General features: G+C 50.7%; 1 protein-coding gene across 4 annotated transcripts; it reads left to right on the top strand.

The window, feature by feature from the left end:
- Positions 1-1,089: 1,089 nt before the first annotated feature.
- CFAP70 (cilia and flagella associated protein 70) lies at positions 1,090-24,976 on the top strand. 4 transcript variants are annotated; one of them, XM_061474194.1, is made up of 28 exons: positions 1,090-1,157; positions 1,977-2,088; positions 4,140-4,326; positions 4,648-4,743; positions 5,143-5,222; positions 6,165-6,341; positions 6,716-6,898; positions 7,321-7,412; positions 8,458-8,557; positions 9,467-9,601; positions 11,132-11,284; positions 11,515-11,595; positions 12,062-12,153; positions 13,602-13,662; positions 15,004-15,195; positions 15,814-15,945; positions 16,551-16,676; positions 17,218-17,351; positions 17,428-17,543; positions 17,687-17,812; positions 19,260-19,367; positions 20,074-20,162; positions 20,795-20,947; positions 21,464-21,625; positions 22,304-22,393; positions 23,735-23,836; positions 24,051-24,153; positions 24,864-24,976. In XM_061474194.1, exons 2-28 carry the CDS (start codon positions 1,981-1,983, stop codon positions 24,959-24,961), a joined length of 3,276 nt encoding a protein of 1,091 aa, XP_061330178.1. In that variant the 5' UTR covers positions 1,090-1,157; positions 1,977-1,980; the 3' UTR covers positions 24,962-24,976. The 4 variants fall into 4 exon arrangements, with proteins under 4 accessions (XP_061330178.1, XP_061330179.1, XP_061330177.1 ...); XM_061474195.1 differs by having other exon boundaries at positions 1,091-1,195; positions 24,106-24,153; XM_061474193.1 differs by having other exon boundaries at positions 1,091-1,195.
- The last annotated feature ends 65 nt before the right edge of the window (positions 24,977-25,041 follow it).

The following is a 25,041-nucleotide window of genomic DNA, read 5'->3' as shown; positions in this document are numbered from 1 at the left end:
GCACCTCTGGCCTATAGGGCACGATGAGCAACACCACTTCCATTTCCATACTCCATGCTTTTTATTCTCTTTCTAGAGTTAATACAAATGGGTCCTTGGGTGCTGTGTTTATCCCACTCTTTCTGCCACTCTGGATGTTCCCAGAGGGTGAAAACCACATCTGCATAAAAGACTTCATCCCACTTTCCTTCCCTTCGTAAGAAGGGCATCAATTCTAAGATTGTATCATAGTTTAAGGATCTGTTTTCTGGCCATTTTTCCCCCCCTCCCAATTTATACAACAGCCACCACTGGTTACAATATTTCATCAAGGTCATTTTGCTTGTGATTCCTCCTGGGAGAGCCCCAGTTTCCTCCCAGTGTTTTAAGACGCATCCCAGGGGACTTTTAAGCCTTGTATTTTAACTTTCCTGGTTTCCCATTTTTACTCGCCTTGCTGAATCCCCACCTTGCTTATATTTTACTTTGTTTTCTCCACCACCCCATACTTTAATTACTCACACAACCTATACTGTTCAGACCAAATTGTGCACCCTGTGCAGTAAAAAACCCATTTGAATTTTACCCAAAACCTTTTCGTTACACTGGGTATAACTTAGAACACAATCTGTCTCACATTCATTCCCAGGATGAAACAAACACACCTCAGTCTCAGGGTAATACATATTTTCCTTTTTGCTTTGTCCATTTCTGGCTGTTTCAGCTGCAGGAGAACACAACTACGGATCAGAACTTCGCACTCACTTCGTACTTGACTGTACATCTCACACATAAGTTCACATGGTCCCTGCCCGTGGCGGGGGAATAGGACTGGATGAGCTTTAAGGTCCCTTCAACCAAACCGAACCACTCTGTGACTCCGTTACCCCGCAGCACCTCCGCAGCCTGCCCACCTCCACCATGGCGGCAGCAGCGGCTTCACGGCCGAGCCCCATAAACACGTGGTGCAGTGCTGAGATCTCGCGAGACTTCACGGGAGCAGTGGCGTCGCCGTGGTTACCGGCGGACGCGGGGCCCTCCCGTTGAGGCAGGTACGCCGTGGCTCGCGCCCCGCCGCTGCCAGGTGTCGCGCCCCGGGCCGGTGCGGGGAGGGGAGGTGCGGCAGAGGCCGCGATCCCAGCCGTGAGCGCCCTGACGCTGTTGGTGGCGGCAGGACGGTGCGCTGAGGCGGTTGGCAGCGCCGGGGTGGAGGCTGGTACCGCTCATCTGTCTGGGGTGGCTGGAACTGGGGGGCGCGAGGCTGTGGGGTGCTGTGGGGTGCTGGGGTCACAGGAGTGCCCTCGGCCCAGCCGTGTCTCCAGAGGGTGGAAGTGCTGCAGACAGGCCCATGGGCGGGATGGAGCCAGGGCCTCGGGCTGCGGGAGCCCTGTGGGGCCGGTCAGGAGCTGAGGCCTTTGTCCCCACAGGCTCCACTGTCAGTCAAACGAGAATCACAGAATCCCAGACAGGTTTGGGTTGAAAGGACCTTAAAGCTCATCCAGTTCCAACCCCCTGCCACGGGCAGGGACACCTTCCACTAGACCAGGTTGCTCCAAGCCCCGTCCAACCTGGCCTTGAGCACTGCCAGGGATGGGGCAGCCACAGCTTCTCTGGGCACCCTGTGCCAGCGCCTCAGCACCCTCACAGGGAAGAGCGTCAGCCTAAGAGCTCATCTCAATCTCCCCTCTGGCAGGTTAAAGTTGCACTAGGGTGAGCTTGGCTGAAAGCAGCAGTCACACCAAGCCCTCCCCATGTGCAGGAGGAGCTGGGAGCTGCAGCTGGGTTCCTTTTACTTGAGCGGCATAATTTTGGCATTACATGTCCTCCCTATGCTCCTCGTTAGAGCTTCCTCACTGACAAAGCCCCGTGCTTTCAGTGGCTTTTTGACAGCCAAGCCTAGAATAATGCCAACAACCATGGCTGCTGAGCCCTGCACATGCTTCTGGGAGAGGAATTGAGCAGTTTTGTATTTCTTTTCCCCATTCGTTTTCCTGCAGAGCCATGGAGGTCTCAAAGGAGCTGTCTTCCAGAAAAGAGTCCACTGTATCTGTTCCCAGTGAGTCACAACCAACACCAGTACAGATCACAGTGCTGAAGGCGCAGGACCTGGTAAAGCTGTTCTGAAAATTGTTTAATAAACAAAGCTGGAGTGATGTGGTGTGCTGTGATCCTGTTTGAGAAGAGCTGCGAGGTGATAAGACTACTGGAAGGATTGGTGGGAATATCATGGATTCAGCTATGCCACACTGTGGCTTCCTCCTCCCCACTGAGGGCTTGTTTGCACAGAGTAAAGGCTTGTGATTCATGTAGGCTGGGGAATGCACCTCCTCAGCAATGCTCCAGAGATGGGTTGAAATCTCTCTCTCCGCCTTCTCCGCCTATCTCTGTGTAAATGGCAGCTTTTTAAAGCAAAACAGAGTGAAAAATGTGTATCAGTGAGAGAAATGCCTCTCCAAAGATCTCACTTTGGATGTAAATTTGGCTTTTCATCCCAGGTACAGCAGTTTATATCATGTTGAAACCAAGAGAGTGGCTCCAGTTTTTAAAAAACAGTGGCTCCAGGGCAGTTAGAGGGAAGACTGTGAGGTGGTTCTGATCAAACTATGACTCCTGCAATTTCCATGTGCAGCATGATGCACCCTGCTGGCCTTAAAGTCTTCTAGAGGAACTAGCATTTAGGAGGGAATGCAGAGGAGAAGCTCAGCTAGAAAATGCAAATCCCCACTTCTGCTCTAGCAGCAGGCAAAACCAGCAAACCAAAAGCAACTCCCTGGGTTGTGGTTTTGAGGTTTTTATACTGTAGTTTTTGAGCACCTCTCACACTGACAGATTCAGCAAACTGCGTCTTAGGTGAGAAGTATAAGGTATGAGGAGGAAAAACAATGCTAAAAAAGATAGACCCATGGATTAATTGAACCTGGAATGTTGCTTTGTGGTTTCTTATTGCTCCATCTTGAGAAATGGCTCTGGCAAAAGGAGGGAAGGTTACAAAAGTGTGATAGTAAGAACAACAATATGAGGGGAAAAAAAAAATCCAGCTGTAAGAAGTGTGTAATCTGCTTAATTGGAGGTAATGGAGATAAATATGAGAGAGGAGCCGAGGATAATTAATGGGACAGGGAAAGGTTAATTGGATTTTTCTGCTTAGCCATTCATAGAATGTATGCTCAAGGAGAGTGAGAAGGACTGAGAATTAAAACCAAGTGAATGAAATCTCCTTTTGTGCAAGACCCAATACGAACTCATTACCTCACCACCAACAACGGAGGGTGGAGATCAGGCATCCCTGTGGCTCAGGACTAAAGAAAAGCTGGGTTTGGGTATGACAGCCTCATGTTCAGGGTGGTGGCTGCTGCTCTCTGCATGGAGAAATAAGCCATGTTCCTCCTTGAAACTGAAACCTCCTCATCTCTACTTAAAGCAAGTGGTATGAAGGTGGTGTAGCAACATATGGCAGAGCTCCCCAGAGAGCTTGCTGGAGCCCTTCTGTCATTTCAGGCTGTTGGCAGCCATGTGATAGACACAAATGATCTCTCAGCTCAGCCGTGTGACTGAGGAGCCTACAAAAGTCTTGAGCTTCCTGGAAGCACAAAAATATCAGAATCAGCCAGAATCAGAGACTGGTTTGGGTTGGAAGGTGCCTTAAAGCTCATCCAGTCCCAACCCCCTCATCCATTAGAACAGGTGGCTCCAAGTCCCGTCTAACCTGCCCTTGAACACTGCCAGGGATGAGGCAGCCACAGCTTCTCTGCGTAACCTGTGCCAGCACCTCAGCACCCTCACAGGGAAGAATCTGTTCCTCATATCTAACCTAAATCTCCCTTGTTTAAGTTTGAGCCCATTACCCCTTCAGTGGGGTATTTTAGGATTTGCTTCAGCTGTGTCTTTCACTGCCTCTCTTGCAGTGAAGCCTGGACCTCTCTGCTGCCACAGATTTTGATAACCCCTGGGGTGTCACAGCATGGTGGAGCAGGAAAGTTCCCTCCTAAAAGACAGGGAAGGCTAAGCTCTGCTCCTGTTCCCCATCCCTGTAGGGAACAGCGAAAGACCCCACTGGAGAACCCTGTCCTGGGCACCGAAGTGAGCTGCCTAGCAGAGGCAACTTTGATCTTAGAGCTGTTGCCTCAGAGCCAGCTGCTTAATGTGCCTTTTCTTGACAGAAAACTCTCAAAAGCGATGTGTCAGTCACTTCAGTGTGCGTGGAGTACAACGGAGTGGTCCTGGGAGAGTCCTCCAGGACTAATGTCCTGCCAAATGGGACAGCAGACTACAATTTCACAACCAGCTTTGAGAGCAGCCCCAATGGGCCCAACTCCCTGGATGACATTGCACAAACCCCTGTGCTCTGTAAGTACCTGAATGTCCCTGGTTGGAGGTGGGAGTCACCAGCTGCCCTGCCCTGCTCTGCCTGCCTGCTGTGACTCTGCAGGAGTCACACATTAAGAATAGCACTGCAGTGGTGGCAGGGTCTCAGAGCTTCTGTCCCCATCTCTGCCAGCTGGAAGGGTCTCCTTTCATGTTGGCCTGTGCTCCTTGGCTTCACTATTCTTGTCAGCCTTGGGAGATGGAGTAGAAGCATATGCCAGAGCTGCCCTTTGCAGCCCCTGAACTGCTGGTCTGAAGCTGTCTGAGAAACTCTGCCACTTCCTCTCTTTTTCATCCCTCTAGTGACAGTGATAGAAATGTTGCAAAAGGACAAGAAACAAAAGGACAGGACTGCACCTCTTGGCCAAGCTGTGGTGGACCTTTTACCTCTGCTGCAAGGTACAACACTGACTTCCACAGCCTCTGTAACCATTTCTTAATCCCTGGCACTTTTGGATCTTTTCTTATGGATCCCTGGCAAAGGAATCGAATCATAGAATGATTAGGGTTGGAAAGGACCTTAAGACCAGTTCTAACCCCCTGCCATGGGCAGGGACGCCTCACACTAGACCATGTCACCCAAGGCTCTGTCCAGCCTGGCCAAGGATGGGGCTGCCAAGGATGGGGCATTTACCACTTCTCTGGTCAGTCTGTTCCAGAGCCTCACCACCCTAAGCACTTCCTTCCTTTTGACAAAATGCTCTTTGTAGCATTGGGGAAGATGGGGTGACATCAGTAGGCCATAATTTCCCTACAGAGGGTCTCACTCTGTGCTCTCTCATTCCTGTTTCTTTCCAGGACAGTGTTCATTTCACGTCACAGCTCCTTTACATGCAGTGCCTACCTCTCCATCAGAGAGCCTTCACCCAGAGGCCAAGGTATGTGAAATCTGGAACTGTTTCTTTGCTCCTTCAGCTCTCTGCTGCTTTTTAATGGGAAGATGAGCATGACTCAGCTCACCACGGATGTTACAAACTGTGTGTTACCAGCTTGGAGGCCTTTCCTTCTCCTCTTGACGTCTGTCTCTTGTTGCCTATGACAGGTGAATCGTGCTAGGAAATGTTAATGTGTGCAGCCACCAAATCACTCTGTAAAAAAACATTCAGGATGGAAAGCCCAGTGCTGAAAACCCAGAAAGAGAACAGCAGGATTAGCTGCCTGGCTTGATTAGTCTTCCTCTCTGTGGGTAAAATATCTCAGAGTCTGTTATTGTACCGGCTCTGACTGCCTTCCCCGCAAGGTCCTTTTTCATTCAGGTGGTTGAAAAGTACCTGGTGAATAAAGCATGAGATTCAGAAAAACCACCAGCAAATTGAAGGGGAGGGGATTGCACTAACTTCTCTGTATCTAAGAGGTGTTACACAGTATGTATGAGAGGGGCTCTCATTAGGGAGGAGAGATAATAAATGCTGAGCAGCTGAGTTTCGCTGCACACCATCTATTGGATTGGGACAGGTAATTAAGACTGAGATAGGGCAGAGTCAAATTGTGGCCCTGGCTCAGCATGCTCTGAATCACTGGGCGAAAAGTGATGTTCTTTTGCTGTGGCTCACTTTATGAGATCCCTGCACTCTTTCTCCCTGGCTCATTTTATGAGACCTGTGGAGCATGTGCCCTGCCTCGAGCAGGCTTCAATTTAACCAGACAAATCACCACAATTCAGACAAACCCATCGTGAAAGCTGGTCTGTTCTCTTTCATATTTGAGGTGAGGAAGAAGGCATTATACATTCTGGCCTTGGGTTTTTGCTGGCTTCTCCCTCAAGAGCAGGAGTGTTATAATTGTCAAGTTACTGGTTCTACTTTATCCTTGTTTCCTAGGGTGGCCTTGAAGTGACAGTGAGCACCAAAGAGCCTTTGCTTTCTGCCACACAGCTTTCAAACGGTAACTTCCTGAGCATCACACTGGAGGCAGCTTATTCTATCCCTGAAGCATTTGCTGCCACAGGGCCCCTGCAAAACTACATGGCTTGCTTGCAAGTACCAGCAGCTGGGGAGGTGAGGAACAGTCCTGGCACGTTGAAAGGGGTTTTGGCTGCTTCAACACTATGCAGCATAGAACAAGGCCGTGGGGTGTATAGCTCCTGTGCTTGTGCAACAGCAACCTTTGCTGTGGGTGCTTGGGGTCTCCGTGGTGTGATGTGTCAAACACAAAACAAGGTCTGCTCAGCAAGATTTGGATTGAAATGGCAGGTTCTTTTCCATGTGGCTGTTTGTTTGGCTTTTCTCCATTCTTTGTGTGTGGTGGAGTGGGTTTTCCAAGCCAGGCCCCTCCATTGCTGCTTTGCTTTGTTAGACCCAGCTTAGTGCAGCTGGCACTTGCTCCTGCTTGTGTTGGACATGCAAGTCCATTCATTCTCATGTTTCTCTAGAAAGAACTCCCCTTGCTCTTCAAGAATGGCATCCTGAAGCTTGCTGGTGAGAAAGAGCCATTACCCCGGCCCAAAAAGTGGCCCCTTGCTAACATCATGGCCCCTGGCGCTCTGAGCATACCGAACTCCTTCATTGTTGGTGGTCCCTATGAGGATGAGGATGGAGAGCTCAAAAATGGAGAGGTGAGGAAGGACTGGCAGTGTCATGGCTGGGAGAGAACCAGCCAGTCTCACTGAAAGGACTGAGGAAGACTTGCATAGACTTGTTACAGGAGGAAGCAGGTAGTCGGTGCTCTGCACAGTGTGCACACACACAGATGGGTCCCCTAGGACAGCAGAGGAGAGTTCTGAGGGACTATGGGGCAGGTCTGGTGCCCAGAAAGCCACCCAGCCCTCAGCTGCTGGGCTGAAAGTTGTGTTGTTTCCTTGTGAGCCAGGCTCCTAATATGAATGGGCTCTGGTGTCTGCAGGAAGGGCTGCTCGCTTACTCTGCTATGATGATGGTGATTTGGACTCCTCTGTCTGACTTCCATTCTCCCCCAGGGAACATTTTGGGAATGATGTAGATTGCTGTCTTGGCTCTGACCATGTGCTGTTTCTCACAGGACAGGGAATTTAGGATCCAAGCAGAAAGCATGAAGAGAGTTGTGTGGGACATGGAAAGTCGTTGTTACCTGGATCCTGCTGCAGTAGTCACGTAAGGGACCTGAGAGCTTCCCTTCCAGCATGGAGCAGTGGGGATAAACCACCCCAGAATGCACTCATCTGGGTAACCTAAGGCAGGGAACAGCAACATGCGGGTGCTCTCACACTTCTTACATGATCAAAATGTGGTTCTGCCTCACTTCCCATGGCTCCTGTAGCTCACTGTTGGCCAGAGGTGTTCACACAAGCAAGGGAACAGGTATATGCCTTTAACTGCTGGAGCAGCTTAGTTCTACAGTGGGAGATGAACTGCCTGTAGCTGCTGTCTCCAGCTCATGTTGCCAGCAACTGGAGGTGGTGACTGCTCCCTCTGCTTGAAGGAAAGGACAGCAGAGTTATGGAGGAGGGTGGCCCACACAGCTCTCCTCTGAGCTGCTAATTAAGTTTTGCTGAATTCCCTGTACATTAAAATCCTTTCACTCCGTGTAGGCACTCTTCATGTGCTTTTTTATTGGATGTTACCTTTAAAGCTCTAGACATGCTCAACATCAAGATGAGCATCCCATTCCTCTTTGAATCTTGCTTTGTTCTTGGCCTCAGCTGCATCGTCGCTGTGAGTTTCACAGCCAAATTAGTCCTCATGTGGAAATATTCCCTTCTATCTGGTTTGCTATTTAATTCTTTTCCCCCTATACTTTCATCAGCCTGCCTGCTGATTTCAGAGTTACCAAGCACATTGAATGGGAGCTCAGGGTCTGCCTGCTCTGAGCAATTCAGGATTTATACCAAAGTTCATCATGTTCCTTTGCATTCATTTCATTTCTGAAGTAGCCAGGGGAGAGAAGAAACCCAGCCTGTTAATCTTATGATTGTTTTATAGCTGCTTGTGCCATAAATGCACACAGTGGTGGATGGAGAAGAAAATGTCCCGAGCTTGCCCCAGAACACATATGTTCCAGTCGCCAGAGGGTGTTTCCTGTGTCCCATGCGAGTGGGTGGGAGCAAACCCAAGGGGGGATGTTTTGGGGCAGAAAGGAGGGTGGTGTGGCTCTCCAGCTTTGTTTCTGCCTCTTCTCAGTGCCCTTCTTTGTGTTCAGTCTGCAGAAGCGCATTGCAGAGTGCCAGTACTGGCCCGTGGAGGTCTGCAGGGTATCTGCAGCCTTACCCAGCAAAGGGAAAACCAGCAAAGCTGACAAGGTAAAGTGGGAAGGGATGTGTTGTTCTGGCTTGTGGAGCAGCATTGTGCGATTGAGTATTTTCCTTTCAATGTCTTTGTAATACCAAAACCAGCCTTGAACCAGGCAAAGCGAGTCAGAGAGCTACAGGCTTTGTGAAGGGATTAATCAGCCTTACAGAGCTGTTAAATAGACAAAGGATCATATTTTTTCCTTATAGCATACAGAGCTCTGGCTGATGGTCTTTGGCAGCCCAGTGGGAAGGGGTCAGGGAGAGGGAGCTTTCTGGGAATTAAGGTAATTCACTGGAGCTGATGGGGTTGGAACATCTTGAAGAAATTCATGCCTGCTCTCTTGGGTGTAAATAAATTATGCTTTTGCACAAAAATTGGGGTGGGTTAACAAAGAAACAGCCCCTCAGCTAATGGTTCTGTTCATGGCAGCTGGTTATATGAGGGGTCCTAACCTGTTCCAAGGCAAAGTCATTTAAGTTTGTCTAAACCCCTTTCAGCACTCACTGGTGCCAGAATGGAGACCCTTGTCACTTACCCTCACCAGTCTGCTGCTACCCCAGACACTCAGACCTCCTTAGCATTCCTATCAGGGATGCACACCTCTGATAGGGTTACTTGGATTTCTAACCCCAGAGTTGATAATCTTACAGCTGTATCTCAAAAAGACCACCCTGAGGAATGGCATGAGAAAGAAAAGCTGCCCTGCATGCACTGGGATTGAATTGATATTTTACATATTGAATGACTCCAGTGTATTTGGCCAGGTCGTCTTGGCTGTGTGCCAGCGACAAAGAGCCACTGGCTCATCGGTGCAGCAGTTTGCTCTGTGGGCTCTTCTTAATGGGATCAGTGGCCTTGTTTCCTTACAGAGAATCACAGTCCACTCAGTGTCTCAGTCCCTTGCTCTATGTTTCCAGGGAGATGAGGAAAAGAAGATTTCCTTCCATGGTGTGGCATATGTCAACATGACGCCTTTGCTCTGCCCTGGTGTGAAGCAGATCAGAGGTGCTTTTCGTGTCTGTGCCTACCAAGACAGCAAAGTGTTTGAGAAGGTGAGAGCAGACCAGACAGCCAGGCTCAGCCCCAGCTCTGAAGTTGGGTTTGCACATAGTGGGGTTGGGAGCAGGCAGCACAGGCAGTGTGGTGTTTGGGAGCAGGCACATGGGCAGTGGGTACTCAGAGGCTGACTCTGAAACTTCATTGCCCTTCTGATCATGGAGAAAAATAATAAGCTTTTAGGTGAAGAATCCTCAAAGGCAGGGGATTTCTGGGCATGCATGGGCAGGTTTGGAGGCTGGGAGAGGCTCTGAATCTCACTCCACTCTTTTCTCTGCCAGCAGCTGAGCAGGAAGAGCTGTAAGAATGCTTCTCTCTCCCCAGTCTGGAACATGGGCGAATGAACTGTGCTGCTGGGCAAAGCAAACAGTGGCTCTAAAAGGATGGTGTTACCCCAGGCAACAGCCAAAAAAAGCTGTCACTGGAGCTCTTTCAGCTATAGCTCATGGAGGTTTATTTGTCTTTGCCTTTCTTCCACCTCTGTTCCTAAGAGTGACAGCTGCATCTCTGTTTTTCCCCCAGCACTCCTAGACCAGACCTGAGCTTGTTTCAGGAGGGCAGATGCACAGGCCTGGTTTTTCTGCCTACATTCCCTGGAGTGCTGCTGTCCAGGCCACAGGAGCTGGGTGAATTACAGCCTTTCTCTCTGCCTCCACTGCTGGCTGTGGCAAAGCAGAGCTTAGCACACAGCTTTCTGCTGGTCTCTGCTTCATCCATGTGAACAATGGCCTTGTGGCTGCATTGTTCTAATTGTCCTGGAGCATTTATCTGTCACAGTGAAGTGACACTCTGTCACTCTCATCTTCTGGTTTTGTGGATGCTTTAGGCTGCTCCTTGGGTCTAGGCGGTCTTGGTGCAGCTGCTCCATCTTCTTCCCGGGAAGCTCTTGCTAGTCCAGTTCACATAACAGTGATGGCTGGGAGGGAGCAGCTTGTCTGTGATCAAACAGTGTGTAAACAATCTGCCAAACCTGCTCCTTGACATGTGTCAGGGAAGCTGCTCCATGCCAGAAGGTGAGGTAGGAGCTGAGAATCATTGCAAGGCTGGTTGGGGCACCCAAAATGTTACAAAGCAGACCTGAGTAGTGTAGTCACATTCATCCAACAGTCTACACCATCAGGCAGGTCCATAGCTGTGAGGCAGGTCCAGGTTCAGGTGAGGAATTCAGGCCAGCAGATCAGGATCAGGGCAGCCCAGGGCTGGGTTCCAGCCTATCTAACACATAGCTCAAACAAGAATCAAGTGCCTGTGCTCAGTGGAAATGCAGCTCTTGAGAGAAGTCAGAGAGCGCCTACAGAGATGTTCTCAGGAAGCTCGTTTCATAGTCTGACCTGAGGCTTCACAGCTATATGGTATCAGAGCTGGCCCTGAGCATCACAGCTGAACTAGGAGTGGAGGTTGAGCTTCTGTAGCTTCTTAATGCATTTAGGACACTGACAATGTGTTTTGTGATGTGAGAGGTTAAGGCAAAGGGGTGGGGAAGCCCTAGTCTGGTCCTTGAATCTCTGTTCCTTCTGGTTTTGCAGACCAAAAGCCAGCACAGCATTTTCCAGGATCTTAGGGGGCAGCTCAGTGTGACGCGGATGGGCTCAGGGACCTTAGGAATTGGTGCTCCTCTTGACCGAGCTGCTCCCAACAAGACTCAGAAGGAAGACAAAGAGAAAAGCACCAACAAGAAGGTAAGGTCTAGAGAGGCACACTGCAACACGGTTGCTCCATTTCCTCATCAGAGGTAGCTGGAGGAACCAGGGACTGATGCTGGGGTGCCTCAGCCAACTGAGAGATTATCTTTGGGAGATAGTGTTATCAGTACCTGCTGCCTGAAATGTCCAACTCACACCCTGGACATGCGAAAGTGTGAGGCTTTTTACATCTCAAACAAGACACATCTTTTCTTCTTCTTCAACAGATGTCCCACATGCCCAAATTCCAGTTGCCAAATGGCACTGGGGAAGCAGAAAATGCCATGCATCTTAACCTTGAAGGACAGGTAATTATGCACCTCCAAAGAGAGGACTTGCCAGACCATCACCGTACTGGTGTCTCACACCTTGCATGCAGTTAAATTCTTCAAGAGTGAGCTGGACAAGGAATGTTTTACGTTAGTGCTGTCCTGGAGTCCTCCCAGTGACGTCCAGCTGGAGGGCAGTCTAGCACTGGGCTAGAAGGTCTCTCTAAATTTAAAAGGGTTCCTTCAAATTTTGACTTATTCCTCAGAACATTGAGAATGCAGATTCATTCTGCAAGCAGATTGATTATCTGGGCCTCCTCATTTTCCTAAACTGGCTTCTTGAGCTGAATTTTGCTTCAATCAATCATTCTGAGGTTATAAAACAAGCTGTATCTGCAGCTTGAAGGGGATTTGCTGAAGATCTGTAGCTATATGCTCAGTCTTCCATCATACTGTAATGGCTCTAGACAGCATGACACTGAGACAGCAATATTTATCTTTATAGCAATATGTTGAAGCAGGAACATTCCTGGTGATGGAGATAAAGCTGTACAAGGCCTTGGTACCAAGAAGACTGCGAGAGGAGCTCACCAAACAGTGCGTAAAGCCCTGCTGTGATGCTGGGGCTGACAGCTCCTTTCTGCAGGGTAGAAACAGGGCTGCACAGCAAGCTTCCCCTAGGAGTGCTCCATACAGACCATGAGAGGGCCTGAGCCAAAGCCCACTGGAATCAGGGGGAGGATTTGGCCAGACTCCTTAAGTGGTGGTATGTGGTGTGTTGGGAAAACACTTATGTTCATCCCAGCTGGCATCTCCCTCCTATTCCTCTCAAAAAGAGAGATACCAGAGAAGCACAACAGTGCCTGTGTTCCCATCGGGGCTTTGTTTCCCACTAGTCCCTGTGTGCTTGCCTCTTGCATGTGCTGCTCCGTCAGGACTGGCCACCAGTGTGGACTCCCCTGAGTAGCACTGCTCTAACTTCCCCATAGCATTCTATCTTTTGCTTTTTACCTTTACAGGATTTCCCCCCCCCCCGTCTTCTACCCATTCCTCAGCTCTTCTGTTAGTTTTCAAGTTGAACCACTGCAGAGCTGCTCTCATCTCTGCTGCTTTGGTTCAAACCCTATCTGTCTGATTTGAGGCAGTTTCTTCCTCTCCAGTGGTAGCCCTGCTGTGTTTCAGTTTAGAAAAGATCTAGCATGTATCATTTTATTGACTAAAACAGAGAAAATGCAGCAAATGAATGAAGTATGACAAGTGCAGGTGGTATGTCTCTCTCAAACAGAAAGCAGCAGCCATTCCTTGCAAAGAAAGTGTGAGTGCCATCTTCTGTGCTGCCTGCTCTCTCCTAGGAAGAACAGGTTGAAGAAGGTGAACCTCTGTAGAACCTTCTCCTGGCCCTTTTTATACCATTTCTACCCAACTGGAACTTGCTTGAATTCAGTGTAATTCCTCCACGTTGGCCTGCCATGAAAAAAATCTACCCTCCTGAGTCATGGGAAGGGCTCCGAATCTTGGGGAGCTCCAGCAGATGCCACATATATATGTCCTTGAAGAGGAGATCAGCAGATCTTTTTGGGGGAAGGGCATTTAAATACATGACTTAGTAGAAAAGCATGGCTCTCTTTCTTGGGCCCCACCCAAAATCCTCTGTCAGCCTCTTGCAATTTGCTTTGCTAGCTGGGCAGGAGCCATCACACCTTTGCTTGGTGGGCTGGATTGTGTCCTAAGGACTGAAGGTGTTTTGGCTATCAGCAAGCAGGAAATCTTGATTAAAATCTCAATGAATTAACACTGTTTTGACACCAAGGGTTTTAATAAGTTTTCGGTAAAAGTTCTGGTAATCCCCATGGGGTTTTGATGAGTATTTGAAAGGTTGGTGTAACTCTAACTGTAGTAGTGGTACAGCCAGGGTTGGGATAGTGCCAAGGGGTCAATGCCTGCCATAACCACACAACGACGTGTTGAGAATTGCTGGAGTGGTGGCCTGGGCCATAGAGTGAGAACGTTCTACAGGGTGATTTCTTCTGTCCTCTCACTGACAGGGTCAAGCAAATGATTCCTCCTCGCCCTCCGCTGCCTCCCTGGACTTCAGGAGCCCAGAAGGTACATGCAGGAGCCTGTGGCCTTGCCTCTGCCACCTCTTCTTGCCCTCATACCTCTCACACAGAACCTTCATTCTCAATCTTAGCTCCACAGCAATATGAGGTTTGACGAGGAAATACACAGAAAGGAAACTTCTGGATGTGTTATCCTTGCAGTAGTATGCCTTAGGAAAACATTCCTGGGCTGCATCATTCATGTTCGCAGCCCATACGAAGTGGAGAGATGTAGCAAGAGCAGGGAAGGCAGCAGTGGGGGTGTTTGGAAGGAAACAGGATGCTGGAGAAAGAGGCTACTGAAACCTTCAATCATAAAATCAACTAGGTTGGAAAAGATCATCAAGTCCAACCATTTCCCCAGCACTGCCAAGGCCACCACTGAACCATGTCACTGAAGGCCTTGTCTACATGGTTTGTGAACACTTCCAGGGATGGCAACTCCACCACTGCCCTGGGCAGCCTGTTCCAGTGCCTGAGCACCCTTTGGGGAAGGAATTGCTCCTAATATCCAGTCTAAACCTCCCCTGGCACAGCTTGAGGCCATTTCCTATTGTCCTACCCCTTGTTTCTTGGAAGAAGAGACTGACTGCCACCTCACTGTGACCTTCTTTCAGGAGGCAAACCTTAGATTTACCCCAGGCAGTCCCAGCAGTTTCTTGTCTCAGATTAGCCCATGTGCTTCCTCAGACCCAGACAAACATGAACAGAATCAGCCCTGAGCACTCTCAGGTCACCAGAATATCTGAGGACCTTTGTGTGACGCATCCTCAGGAAATGATCTGACAGCGCTGGCTCATCTGTGCGCACAGAGCAGCCATCAAAGGAGAAAGTCCCCAGGTAGCCCCTGGACAATGGTGAATTCAATGCACAGCGAGGAAGAAGCAGCACTGCAGTGACTGGCCCCAGTGCTGCTGCAGAACTGATTTGTGCTGGACTGTCTGGAGTGCTTCCAGTGCTATATTTTGATTGTCACAGCACATGGAAGCTTCTGCCACTGAGAGTATGGAGATTAGACACTGCTGAAGAGGGCTGCCCATGGGTTTAAAAGGCTTCCAGAAAATGTTTTTCTTACAGCCAATTTTACTGCTATAGAAGAGACACCAATGACTGAAATACTGGGTTCTGATGGAAAAGTATAGCAGAAGCAGTATCTAATTATGAAGGAGCTCTTTTGTATTTACACATAGATGTATTCACAGCCCTCTGGCATGGACAGGAAGGGATGAGTGACAGACTAACTGGGACTTGCCTCAGGTGGAGTTCGTGGGAGGTGAAATTAAATCCATTTCAAGGTTGATGGCATGAGTGCCTTGTGAAGGGTGATTGTTTCTTTATTTGTTCGTAGGCTGTGGAAGATTATCACCACCACATCAGGAGCATTGCTGCTGCCATCCTAAATGAATGCCATGAGCTCTTTGGGAAGCAGCTGCCTGACCAGACAACGACAGACCACCAAACCCTGGAGGAACAGAAGCGTCAGCTCAACTTTGAGCTGAACAGCTCTGGCAAATATTTTGCTTTTAAGGAACAGCTAAAGGTAAAGAGTCCATTTGTGCTTTTCACTTCTCTAGTTGTTTTCTCCTGGCAGTTTTTCAGTGAGTAACTGCTGCTCCATGATGTGTGGCTCCAGAACCCATCCTGCCAGCTGAGGCTGTTGCAGGGCATGGTTGGGGGGACAGGTTCTCCTTCTAATGGAGCAGGCAAAGCTGCTTTGATCACACACCAGAAGAATCATTCCTGTCAATGGTGGGAGACTCCAAAGCTGGTCATATCCATTTGCCCCATGCTAATAGCCTGAGGAAGGCAAAACCTACTCTTACACACTCACAGTCTGCCCTGGCAGAAAAAAGGGGTTCCCCTGTCATCTGGTCAGCCTTGGCCGTGCTCTGCCTGGGGACCCCTTCTGTGTGTCAAGGGGACGAGCCTTCCCACATGTTGTTCCTAAAGGGGCACCAGTGTGTCAGGGAGAGCCAGGGGTAGGAGGTGAGAAAGGAGGTCACCCGTGCTTGCTTTTATCAGTTCTAGGCTGGAATTCTTCCTCAGAACAAAGCTGGAGCTTCAGACACAACCAGTGTGTTGTGGCTCTGCATGATTGCAGAGTTGGAGGGGGGGCACAGGGGGACCAGTCTTGTCCAAGAGTCTCATGTCTCCACAGTATGCTGTAGTGAAGATTGTGAGGGAGAAATACCTGAAGACCATGGCATTTGAGAGCCAGGAGCAATTCCAGGCGTTCCTCAGTGAGCTCTACGTATACCTCATGGACCAGATGCACATGGCCCTGAACCAGGTAGGGAGAAAGCTGGGATACGACTTCACTGTGGATCCACGGCTAGACACTGCATCTAGTGAAAGCCAGGGGACTTTTGCCTTCAAGACAAACACAGGCTCATGCTTTCCTTAGTTGCAGTTATCACGTGGGCCTCAAGCCACATTCAGAGGCAGGGGAGGTTGAGATGAGCTCTTAGGCAGAAGTTTTTCCGTGTGAGGGTGCTGAGGCGCTGGCACAGGGTGCCCAGAGAAGCTGTGGCTGCCCCATCACTGGCAGTGTTCAAGGTAAGGTTGGATGGGGCTTGGAGCAACCTGGTCTAGTGGAAGGTGTCCCTGCCCATGGCAGGGGGTTGGAACTGGATGAGCTTTAAGGTCTCTTCCAACCCAACCAGTCTGGGATTCTGTCATGATTCTATGAGTTGCAAGTAGTGGATATTTGCTGTCTCTGTGTAGCAGATGTACCTGGGAATGACAGAATGTGTCCCACCACAGGACAGGACATCTTGCCATTCAGCCCCAGCCATATCAGGCTGTACTCGGTGTAGTGCCAGACTGGGGACTGCTGCTGTACTGGGATGAACCATTCTCACCCTCTCCAGGGTAACACTGTCTCACTCCTTCCAGATGCTGTTTGAGGAAGCTGCTCCTTCTGCCCCTCCATCCCAAGTGACCCAGAAGCAGCTCTGGCTCTTTGCTCATGAGGCTCAAGTTATCAAGGACTATAAACTGGCATCTCTCTACCACCAGCAGGTAAAGGAGCCCCTGTTCTTTCCTGATCATCTCCCACGTGTCTGGGCTGGCAGCCAGTGTGGGGCCTGTGCTGCTGACAGGCCTGACTTGTGCAGGGAAAAAGGAGGAGAATGTGACCAGGATACTCAGTCTGAACGTGTGTGAGGGATTTTCTAGGGAGATGCTGCTCTCTGGAGGATGTGAGACAGGGCCTGGCCAGGTCACTGAGGGTGTCAGCCTCGAGGCCAGGGCAAATGGGGTGAGCTGCTCCAAAAGGCACGCAGTGTCAGTACTCGGGACACTGGGCCCTCAACAGGAAGCTAGGAGGATGTCAACTGAAGTTGGAGGATGTGTGTTAGGTGAAGGAAGTTTAGAGGAAGCCCAGCACAATCCCAGTTAAGGGAAATCCTAGCATGTGATGTAGATGAGGGTTTGGTTGTTGCTAAACTGGGCTGGGGTATCCAGAAGAAAGCTGTGGTCACTCCAATATTGTTTCCAGTCGGGTGTGTGCTCTGAGCACAACTGCAGCACTCCTCACTCCAGCAATAGTTTTTTTGTCTAGAGGATAGCTAAGGACCAGTACAACATCGAGTGCTGGCTGGACTATGGGGCATTCTGCCTCCTGCTCGAGGAAACAACCAAAGCCCATGAGTGCTTCCAGCAGGCTCTTTCTCTGGATCGCAATCACATCCGGAGGTGCTGTGTGCTCCTGGTGGGTGGCCGGGTGGGTGAGGGTGTCCTGCAAGGCTAACCTGCCTGTCCCTGTTCCCAGTTTGCTGCTGTGTGGGATTACAGCTGCCATGCTGCAGCACGATGAAGAGGCAGAGGTTTTATTTGAGGATGCCTGCTGCTTGGAGCCATCCAGTGTGGTGGCCTGGACACTTTCAGGTACAAAACCAAGCAGCCTGTGTGCTCAAGGCATTCCTCTAAAGCCAAGTATTGCTGCTGCTCCCTTCTCTAATCTAAGGGCTAAGGGAAGGATTTTGCTAAGGCTGGATGTCTGCTTGCAGTTCTCTTTCTGTCTCACATAGGTTTGTTTTACGAGCTGCAGGATAATAATATTCAGGCAGAAATGGCCTTCCGTGAGGCTAAAAAGCTCTTGCAAGCACAGCTTGCCAAGGAGAGGAGCATCCCTGAGGCTGCTGAGGGAGAAGGAGGTAAAAAAAAAAACATTTCTGCTGGGTGTATGAGGTCTCACAGCCCAGGCCCAGAAGACCACTTGCCAGGTAATGCTGGGTGAAACCAGGAGGTGCCCCAGCAGTGGGGGCTCAGAGCAGTGAGGTAGATGGTGAACAGTAGAAGGGGATGAGACACTTCTAAGTATTTCTAAGAGAAGAAATAGATTTATAGAATGGTTTGGGCTGGAAGGGATCTTCAAAGCTCATCTAGTCTAACCCCCCTGCAGTGAGCAGGGACATCTTCAACTACATCAGGTTGCCCATAACCACATCCAGCCTGGCCTTGGATGTCTCCAGAGATGGGGCATCCACCACCTTTCTGGGCAACTTGTGCCACTGTTTTCCCACCCTCGTTGTAAAGAGTTTCTTTCCCATATCCAGCCTGAATCTCCCTCTTTTAGTTTAAAACCATTGCCATGATACAAAGGCTAAGGGAAGATGTGGTCTGTGAGCTACAGTAGACCACAACTTCACCAGTGAGAAATAACAGCACAAGTGTGCTGCTTCAAATGTTGAAGCTTCTTGAAAGCAGCACAGCCCATGCCTTGTCTTACCCATAACCTACTAAAGAGACCAGTCTTTGAACTTATTTTCCTGCCCCAGACCAGTGCCACTGATAAACTGAAGTGTGCAAAGCAGCCAGAGTGCTTGGAGGAGTGTAGCTCTGGAGGCTTTGGGAGGGCAGAGATGCCCAGATGCCCCTGTGCCAGTTGTACATGACACTCACCCAGGTTTAGCTTTAACCAAAGCTGTTGCTGTGACTTCCCAATGCAGCTTGGAAATTACTGCCTCATCAATTCAATGGACAAACCAGCTGCTGGGTAGTGATCCTGAACATTAGGCTTCCTCTGGAACCCCACTGAGTCCAGCCTAACTTTGAGTCAAGACTTGCTGTCCCAAGGCCCAGATATGTGGCCAGGCTGCAGGAAATGTTTATTTTTACTGTTATTACCACTCCATGCCCAGTGCCTCATGTCATTTGCCTTTTTTTTTCCCCCTTCTCATTATGAGGAAAGAGATATTCATAGAATCCCAGACTGGTTTTGGTCGGAAGGGACCGTAAAGCTCATCCAGTTCCAGCCCCCTGCCATGGGCAGGGACACCTTCCACTAAAACAGGTTACTTCAGGCCCCATCCAACCTGGCCTTGGACACTGCCAGGGATGGGGCAGCCACAGCTTCTCAGGGCAACCTGTGCTAGGGCCAACCTGTTCCAATTCCATATTGCCTTATTTATACCTGTTTCTACCTTCACAAGGTAATGTTGTACTCAAAACACTAGACTCTCCTACAAAGAAACTTCTTCCCAGTTCTGAATATCTTGTAGATCTTTTATATTTTCTGCAGAATCATAGAATCATAGAATGCTCCAAACTGGGCAGTTTATGGCAAACTGCATCTAATAGCTGTTGGGGGTTTCATTCCAGAGAAGGTTCCAGATGGTTCTGCTGACAAACTGACAAAGGTGGCGGAGCCTGCCCTGGCTTGTGGGACACCCAAGGAAGAGGCGACAGCACCAGAGGCAGCCCCAAAAGGTATGGAGATGAAGGAGAGTACCTTGGGAGCACTGAGCTGTGGCTCTCCTGATGCCAAGTCAAGATATCATGGCTTGTTCTCTCTCCCTAGCTGGGAATCTCCAGACAAAGTAGGTTCATTCTGATTTTCAGAGCAGCACATCTCAGGAGGGACAGCCAGTGGGTGAACACAGCTCTCTCCCTACATGTCAGTGCACCCAGTGGCCTTTATTGGCTACTTAGATGTCTCCCTCCTTAGATGCCAGCTCTTAAACTGTCCCTGTGGATCTCCCCTGGTCATGTGTTGTGGGATTTGCCTCCTCTACAACTCCACTTTCTCAGGGGTGGCAAAGAGATGGCAGCACTGGGTGCTTTGGGTCCCATTGGGTTGGTCTGAGGGGGCAGGGGCCTCATAGTAGTTAACTCTGAGAAGCCTCACTCATAAATTCCTACCTTTTCTTCTTCTGAGCTTGGACTGGAAAGTTACTGGGTCTAGAGCATCATTTCTTTTCACATCTCTCACAAAACTTAAACCCTTCAGACAGGAACACTGAGTTAATCCCTGCTTCAGCCCTTCCTGCCACCTCCTGGGTTTCACACTCTGTTGCTGGGATTCCTCTGTCCCTGCCAGGGTCTCAGGCCCTGCTCTGGCTTCTGAAACACAACTCCCCCCCCCTCCCCCCCCCCCCCCCCTTCCCGGAACTGACAGGGACACGTCTTCTTGCAGCACCGTCCCCTGCTTCAGGACTTGGACAACCTCCCTGCACGATCTTCAAGAAGACAGTAGAATTCCTGATGAAAGCCAATGCTGTCCAGGTCAGCTCAATGTGGAATGGAGGAGTAGGAAGGGAGGTTTGGTCTTCTTCCAAAGAGCTGGTGGCAAGCTCCAGCAAACCCCCTTCTTGGGCATGGAGAACAAGCTGTGGCTACTCCTAATGCTGAGGGAAAGAGGGAGCAAACCGACCCAGAAATGCAAACCCATTCAGCCCAAAATGCTGGTGGTGGACGTGGTCCCCTCAGGTAGGTTCTTGGGGTGCTCAGCTCAGCACTGCTTGCTGCTGAGGGAGCAGCCAAGTCAGAAGTGGTGAGATGCGTTAGTGTGATGCTTCCAAGACTCCTTCCTTGTTTCAGACACTTGTGTATGTCAGAGTAAGTTTTGTGTCACCTGTGGAGTGTCCCTCTCCCACACAGCCGGCTCTGTGGGATCTCTCTGACTGCCATGTGATGCTGCCTGCCTTAATTTTACATGGCAGAAAGAGTTGCTTAAAGCAAACCAGAACTAGAAGTAATGCAGTTAAATATTTAAAGAAAGGATAAAGAAAGAAATCTCCTGCGTGTTTTGTGTTCATGGAAGTCAAATAAGTGCGAGTCAGCCCTCCTGCCATGTCCTGCTGGGGTGCCCATGGTTTGCCTGCTCTCTTAACATGATGGGTGTCCTTCTTTCACAGTTTGTTCACAAGGCCCTTGCCCACGAGCTGCTGAGCCTCCAGGGAGGTCCCTCCAGTGGGTACTATTTGGCGCTGGCCCAGACTTACTTGCTGAAAGAGGAACTCTCCAAATGTGAAGAATGTCTCTGTGAGGCTGTTAGGATTGACTGCATGGTAACCCAGTGTGTGATCACTTGCCTCCTGTCCTCTCCCACATAGACAGGCAGCATTTCTGAGTGGGGATGCCTCTCCCTGTAGCATCTGCCTTTCTTTTCCCTTTGAATGCGTACAGCCTCTTTCTATCAGTGGGTCAGGCTCTGTTTCGTGAGGAACAAGGTTGCTATTCAACAGTGGGAAAGTGGCTTTGGGGAGTCACATTGAATGGAAGGCAGGTTGAATGGAAGGCAGGGGGAAGCTTACAATCCTGAATGCAGTTTGCACATTCACCATCCCTGGGGAGCCTGGCATGACCAGGACACTGTGCAGGGAACGTCTGGAGGGGGCTCCCATTGCTGGTGTCATGCAGGCAGCTGCTGATTTGGTTTTAACTCTGTACATAGAAATCTGCCCTGCTGTAATTAAACACTGCTCAGCTCTTCCTTTCTGCTGCTGACAGGGTCCCTGCCCCTCTCCCAGTCTCCCTCCCTCTCTTCTCCCAGCCACATCTCACTCCTGGCTTTGTGTGCACAGAATCCAAATGTCTGGGCTCAGAAAGGGCACCTCTGCTACCTGAAGAAAGACTTTGGTGAGGCAAAGGAGTGCTATGAGCGAACCATGGGGTTTATGGAGGATGCTGAGGATATGCACTTCGTCTACCTGCGCCTGGGTTCCATCTACCTGGAGGAGAAATTGGTGAGGAGCCAGCAGGAGTGGCAAAAGGGAATCTGTCACAAAGCAGAAGATACCAGACCATGGGTATGAAACACCATGAGCTGTTGCCATAGCCAACATACCACAAGCCAGCAAATCCTTCTGGAGTGCTGTGTTCCTTTGTGCCAGCTCTACATCCCAGTTGCAACATCTCTGGGTGCTGCTGAGCCATTTCTCATCATCCCAGACACCAATTGACTGTACCAGTACCTGCCAGCACAGAGTCACTACAGCAGGGGCAGCAGGCAGGCTCCACGCCCCCCAGTGGGAACAGTGGGGGTCTAAACCCCACCAGAGATGGGAATTAGGTGTTTGGCAATTCATAGAAACCCAGACTGGTTTGGGTTGGAAGGGACTTTAAAGCTCATCCAGTTCCAACCCCCTGCCACGGGCAGGGACACCTTCCACTAGACCAGGTTGCTCCAAGCCCCGTCCAACCTGGCTTTGAACACTGCCAGGGGTGGGGCAGCCACAGCTTCTCTGGGCAACCTGTGCTCCAGAGACCCTCAGCACCCTCACAGTAAAGAACTTCTGCCTTTCTGCCTTACATGTAACCTGAACTTCCCCTGCTTAAGTTTGAACCCATTCCTGAGAAAGAGGGTGCTGTCTGCAGCGATGTGTTTGCTGCAGAGTAACGTGCTCGTGTACCTTTTGTGGCAGTACGGCCGGGCAAAGAAGATCTACCTGCTTGCCTGCGACAACTCCGCATCCTGCCTCACCTGGCTGGGGGTGGGAATCGCCTGCTACAGGGTAAGTGCCTACAGGTGACCTTCCTTTAACTGGTGATGTGGCCTGGGCTGCTTTTCCCCTTTCCCAAACTAAAGCTCAGCTCCCTGTGAAATGAACGCTCCTGAGGGCCATCGTGTGCTGTGTGCTGCGCTGCGTGGTCCTGCCTGGCACCATGGGCTGCTGGTACAGGAGATGTTGGAGCAGTCACCCCCACAACTGCTTTAGAGCAACTTCCCCTCATCCCACTGCCAAGAGCCTTCCCCAGGGTGTCCAAACAACATGTAACCCAGCCAGGCCTGAGTTCTGCTCCAAGCACTTGTCCATGACCTGCACATCATCACAAAGGAACTAGGCAGAATGTCGGGAATCTCAGTGCTTTCCCTGCCTGGAAGAATCTAGCATCTGTGACAGGCTGCCTAGGACACCCAGCCCCTGGCAGTGCGGTATCAACCAGGGGTTCACCTCATGAGGCTTCTCCATTGGGATGTGGCTGAGGGAAGAAACAGGGAGAGGACTTGAAATTCTGTTTCCTCCTTGGCCAAACATGCACCCCCTGGGAGCCAGAGAGGTGAGTGGTGGCCTGGGAGCTGGCTGCAGTCTGCTGGGCACTGCCTCCTGTGTCTCCCTGAGCCACCCTGCAGCAGGAAGAGGGATCATAGAATCCCAGACTGGTTTGGGCTGAAGGGACCTTAAAGCTCATCCAGTTCCAACCCCCTGCCATGGGCAGGGACACCTTCCACTAGACCAGGTTGCTCCAAGCCCTGTCCAACCTGGCCTTGAACACTGCCAGGGATGGGGCAGCCACAGCTTCTCTGGGCACCCTGTGCCAGTGCCTCAGCACCCTCACAGGGAAGAATTTCTGCCTAAGAGCTCATCTCAGTCTCCCCTCTGTCAGGTTAAAGCCATTGCCCCTTGTCCTGTCCCTACAGGCCCTTGCCCAAAGCCCCTCTCCAGGTTTCTTGTAGCCCCTTTAGGCACTGGAGCTGCTCTAAGGTCTCCCCTTAAGGAGCCTTTTCCAAGCTGAACAAGACCATTTCTCTCAGCCTGTGTTCAACTGCTCAGTTCCCCAAGGCTGAGGTGTTCATACTGCTTTCCTTATGCCTGGGTCTGATATGTAAATAGCGGGTGCTCCCATGGGGGGTCGGGAGTCAGCAGTGAGAGGCTTATGTTTCTGACCGGAATGCTGGATGCTGGCTCCAGGGGTAACTGGTTGTTTCTGCCTTAAATCCTTTCCCCACATCCCTGTTGGTGAAACCCTGCCAGATGCTTTTGTTGCACTGAGACCTTCGGCTGTTAGAGCAATTCTAAAGACCTTTCTCCCTCTGTTTGCCTCCTATCCATGACTGTCCTCTCTCTCTCAAGCTGAAGGAGATGGTGGAAGCAGAAGATGCCCTCTCTGAAGCCAATGCCCTCAATAACACCAACGCGGAAGTGTGGGCATATCTCTCCCTCATCTGCCTGCACGTGAGTGCCCAGCCCGCCACCCCCATGGTCTATTGCAACAGCTCATGAGCCTGAACAACATGGTGTAGATGGTGGTGGTAAAGTCTGGGGGCTGTACTGGGAGAGGGTGAAACGTTCTGATGAGCATAGCAGCGCCCTCCATCACTGGCTGCACTCACTCCCCCAGGGCACATCCTTTGTGCTGAGCTTTCTTACCATGTGTGATTTCCCTGAGGGCCCACACCATTCCCATGGGATGATGTCCTCACTGCTCTGTGTCCTTTCCCCAGGGAGGACGACATATGGAGGCAGAGCAGTGCTACAAGTACGTCCTCAAGGTCAGTGTCTGCGCCGCTGCGGGGTGGGCAGGGCAGGGCAGTGTGTGACCAGGCACTGGCCAGAGTGTGCCCCACTATGAGTCATGGAATGGGTTTGGGTTGGAAAGGACCTTAAAGCTCATCCACTTCCAACCCCCTGCCATGGGGGACAAGGAAGAACTTCCTTATATCCAACCTCAATCTCTTGTATTTAATTTTAAATGCATTACCCCTTGTCCTATCACTATACAGTCCCTAGTGAAGAGTCCCTCTCCAGCCTACTTATAGCCCCCTGTCAGCTATTGGAAGGCTGCTATGAGGTCTCCATGTAGCTTATCTTCTCCAGGCTGAACAGCCCCAACTTTCTCAGCCTATCTTCATACGGGAAGTGATCCAGCCCCTGATCATCCTCATGTCCTCCTCTGGACTTGCTCCAGCAGCTCCGTGTCCTCCTTACGTTGAGGACACCAGAACTGCAGGCAGAACTGCACCTGGGGTCTCATGAGAGCAGAGCAGAGGGGCAGGATCACCACCTTTGACCTGCTGGTCAAAGCGTTTGCCCTTTGACTTGCGAGCTGAGTTCGATGGTTCAGCACGGAAGGGCTGAGGCAGGAAGCCATGGGAGGGTTAAAGCTGCCCTGCCTGTAGCCCCTGTCCACGGCGGCTCTGTCCGGGGGTCGGGGGCGTGCGCGTGTGCCTCTGCCCCGCCTGACCCGCCCCTTTCCCCGCAGCTGGGCCTGACGAACGACGCGCTACTGCGGGAGCTCCGCGCCGCCCAGCTCCGGTTCGGCTTCGGCAACCCGGAGCTCTGAGCTCCGGCTCCGCATAAACCCCCTGTCCCGACCGCTGCTGTCCGCCTCCATCGCTACCGCGCCGGGACCGGCCGCTGGGGGGCGTGCCACGCACGTC

Source organism: Pezoporus flaviventris, unplaced genomic scaffold (genome assembly GCF_033815535.1).
Source record: "Pezoporus flaviventris isolate CSIRO_AGI_PZ_B2104156 unplaced genomic scaffold, CSIRO_AGI_Pfla_v1 ptg000078l, whole genome shotgun sequence".
NCBI lineage: Eukaryota > Metazoa > Chordata > Aves > Psittaciformes > Psittacidae > Pezoporus > Pezoporus flaviventris.
Note: the sequence above shows the minus strand (reverse complement) of the source record. Positions and strands in the feature narration are given on the sequence as shown.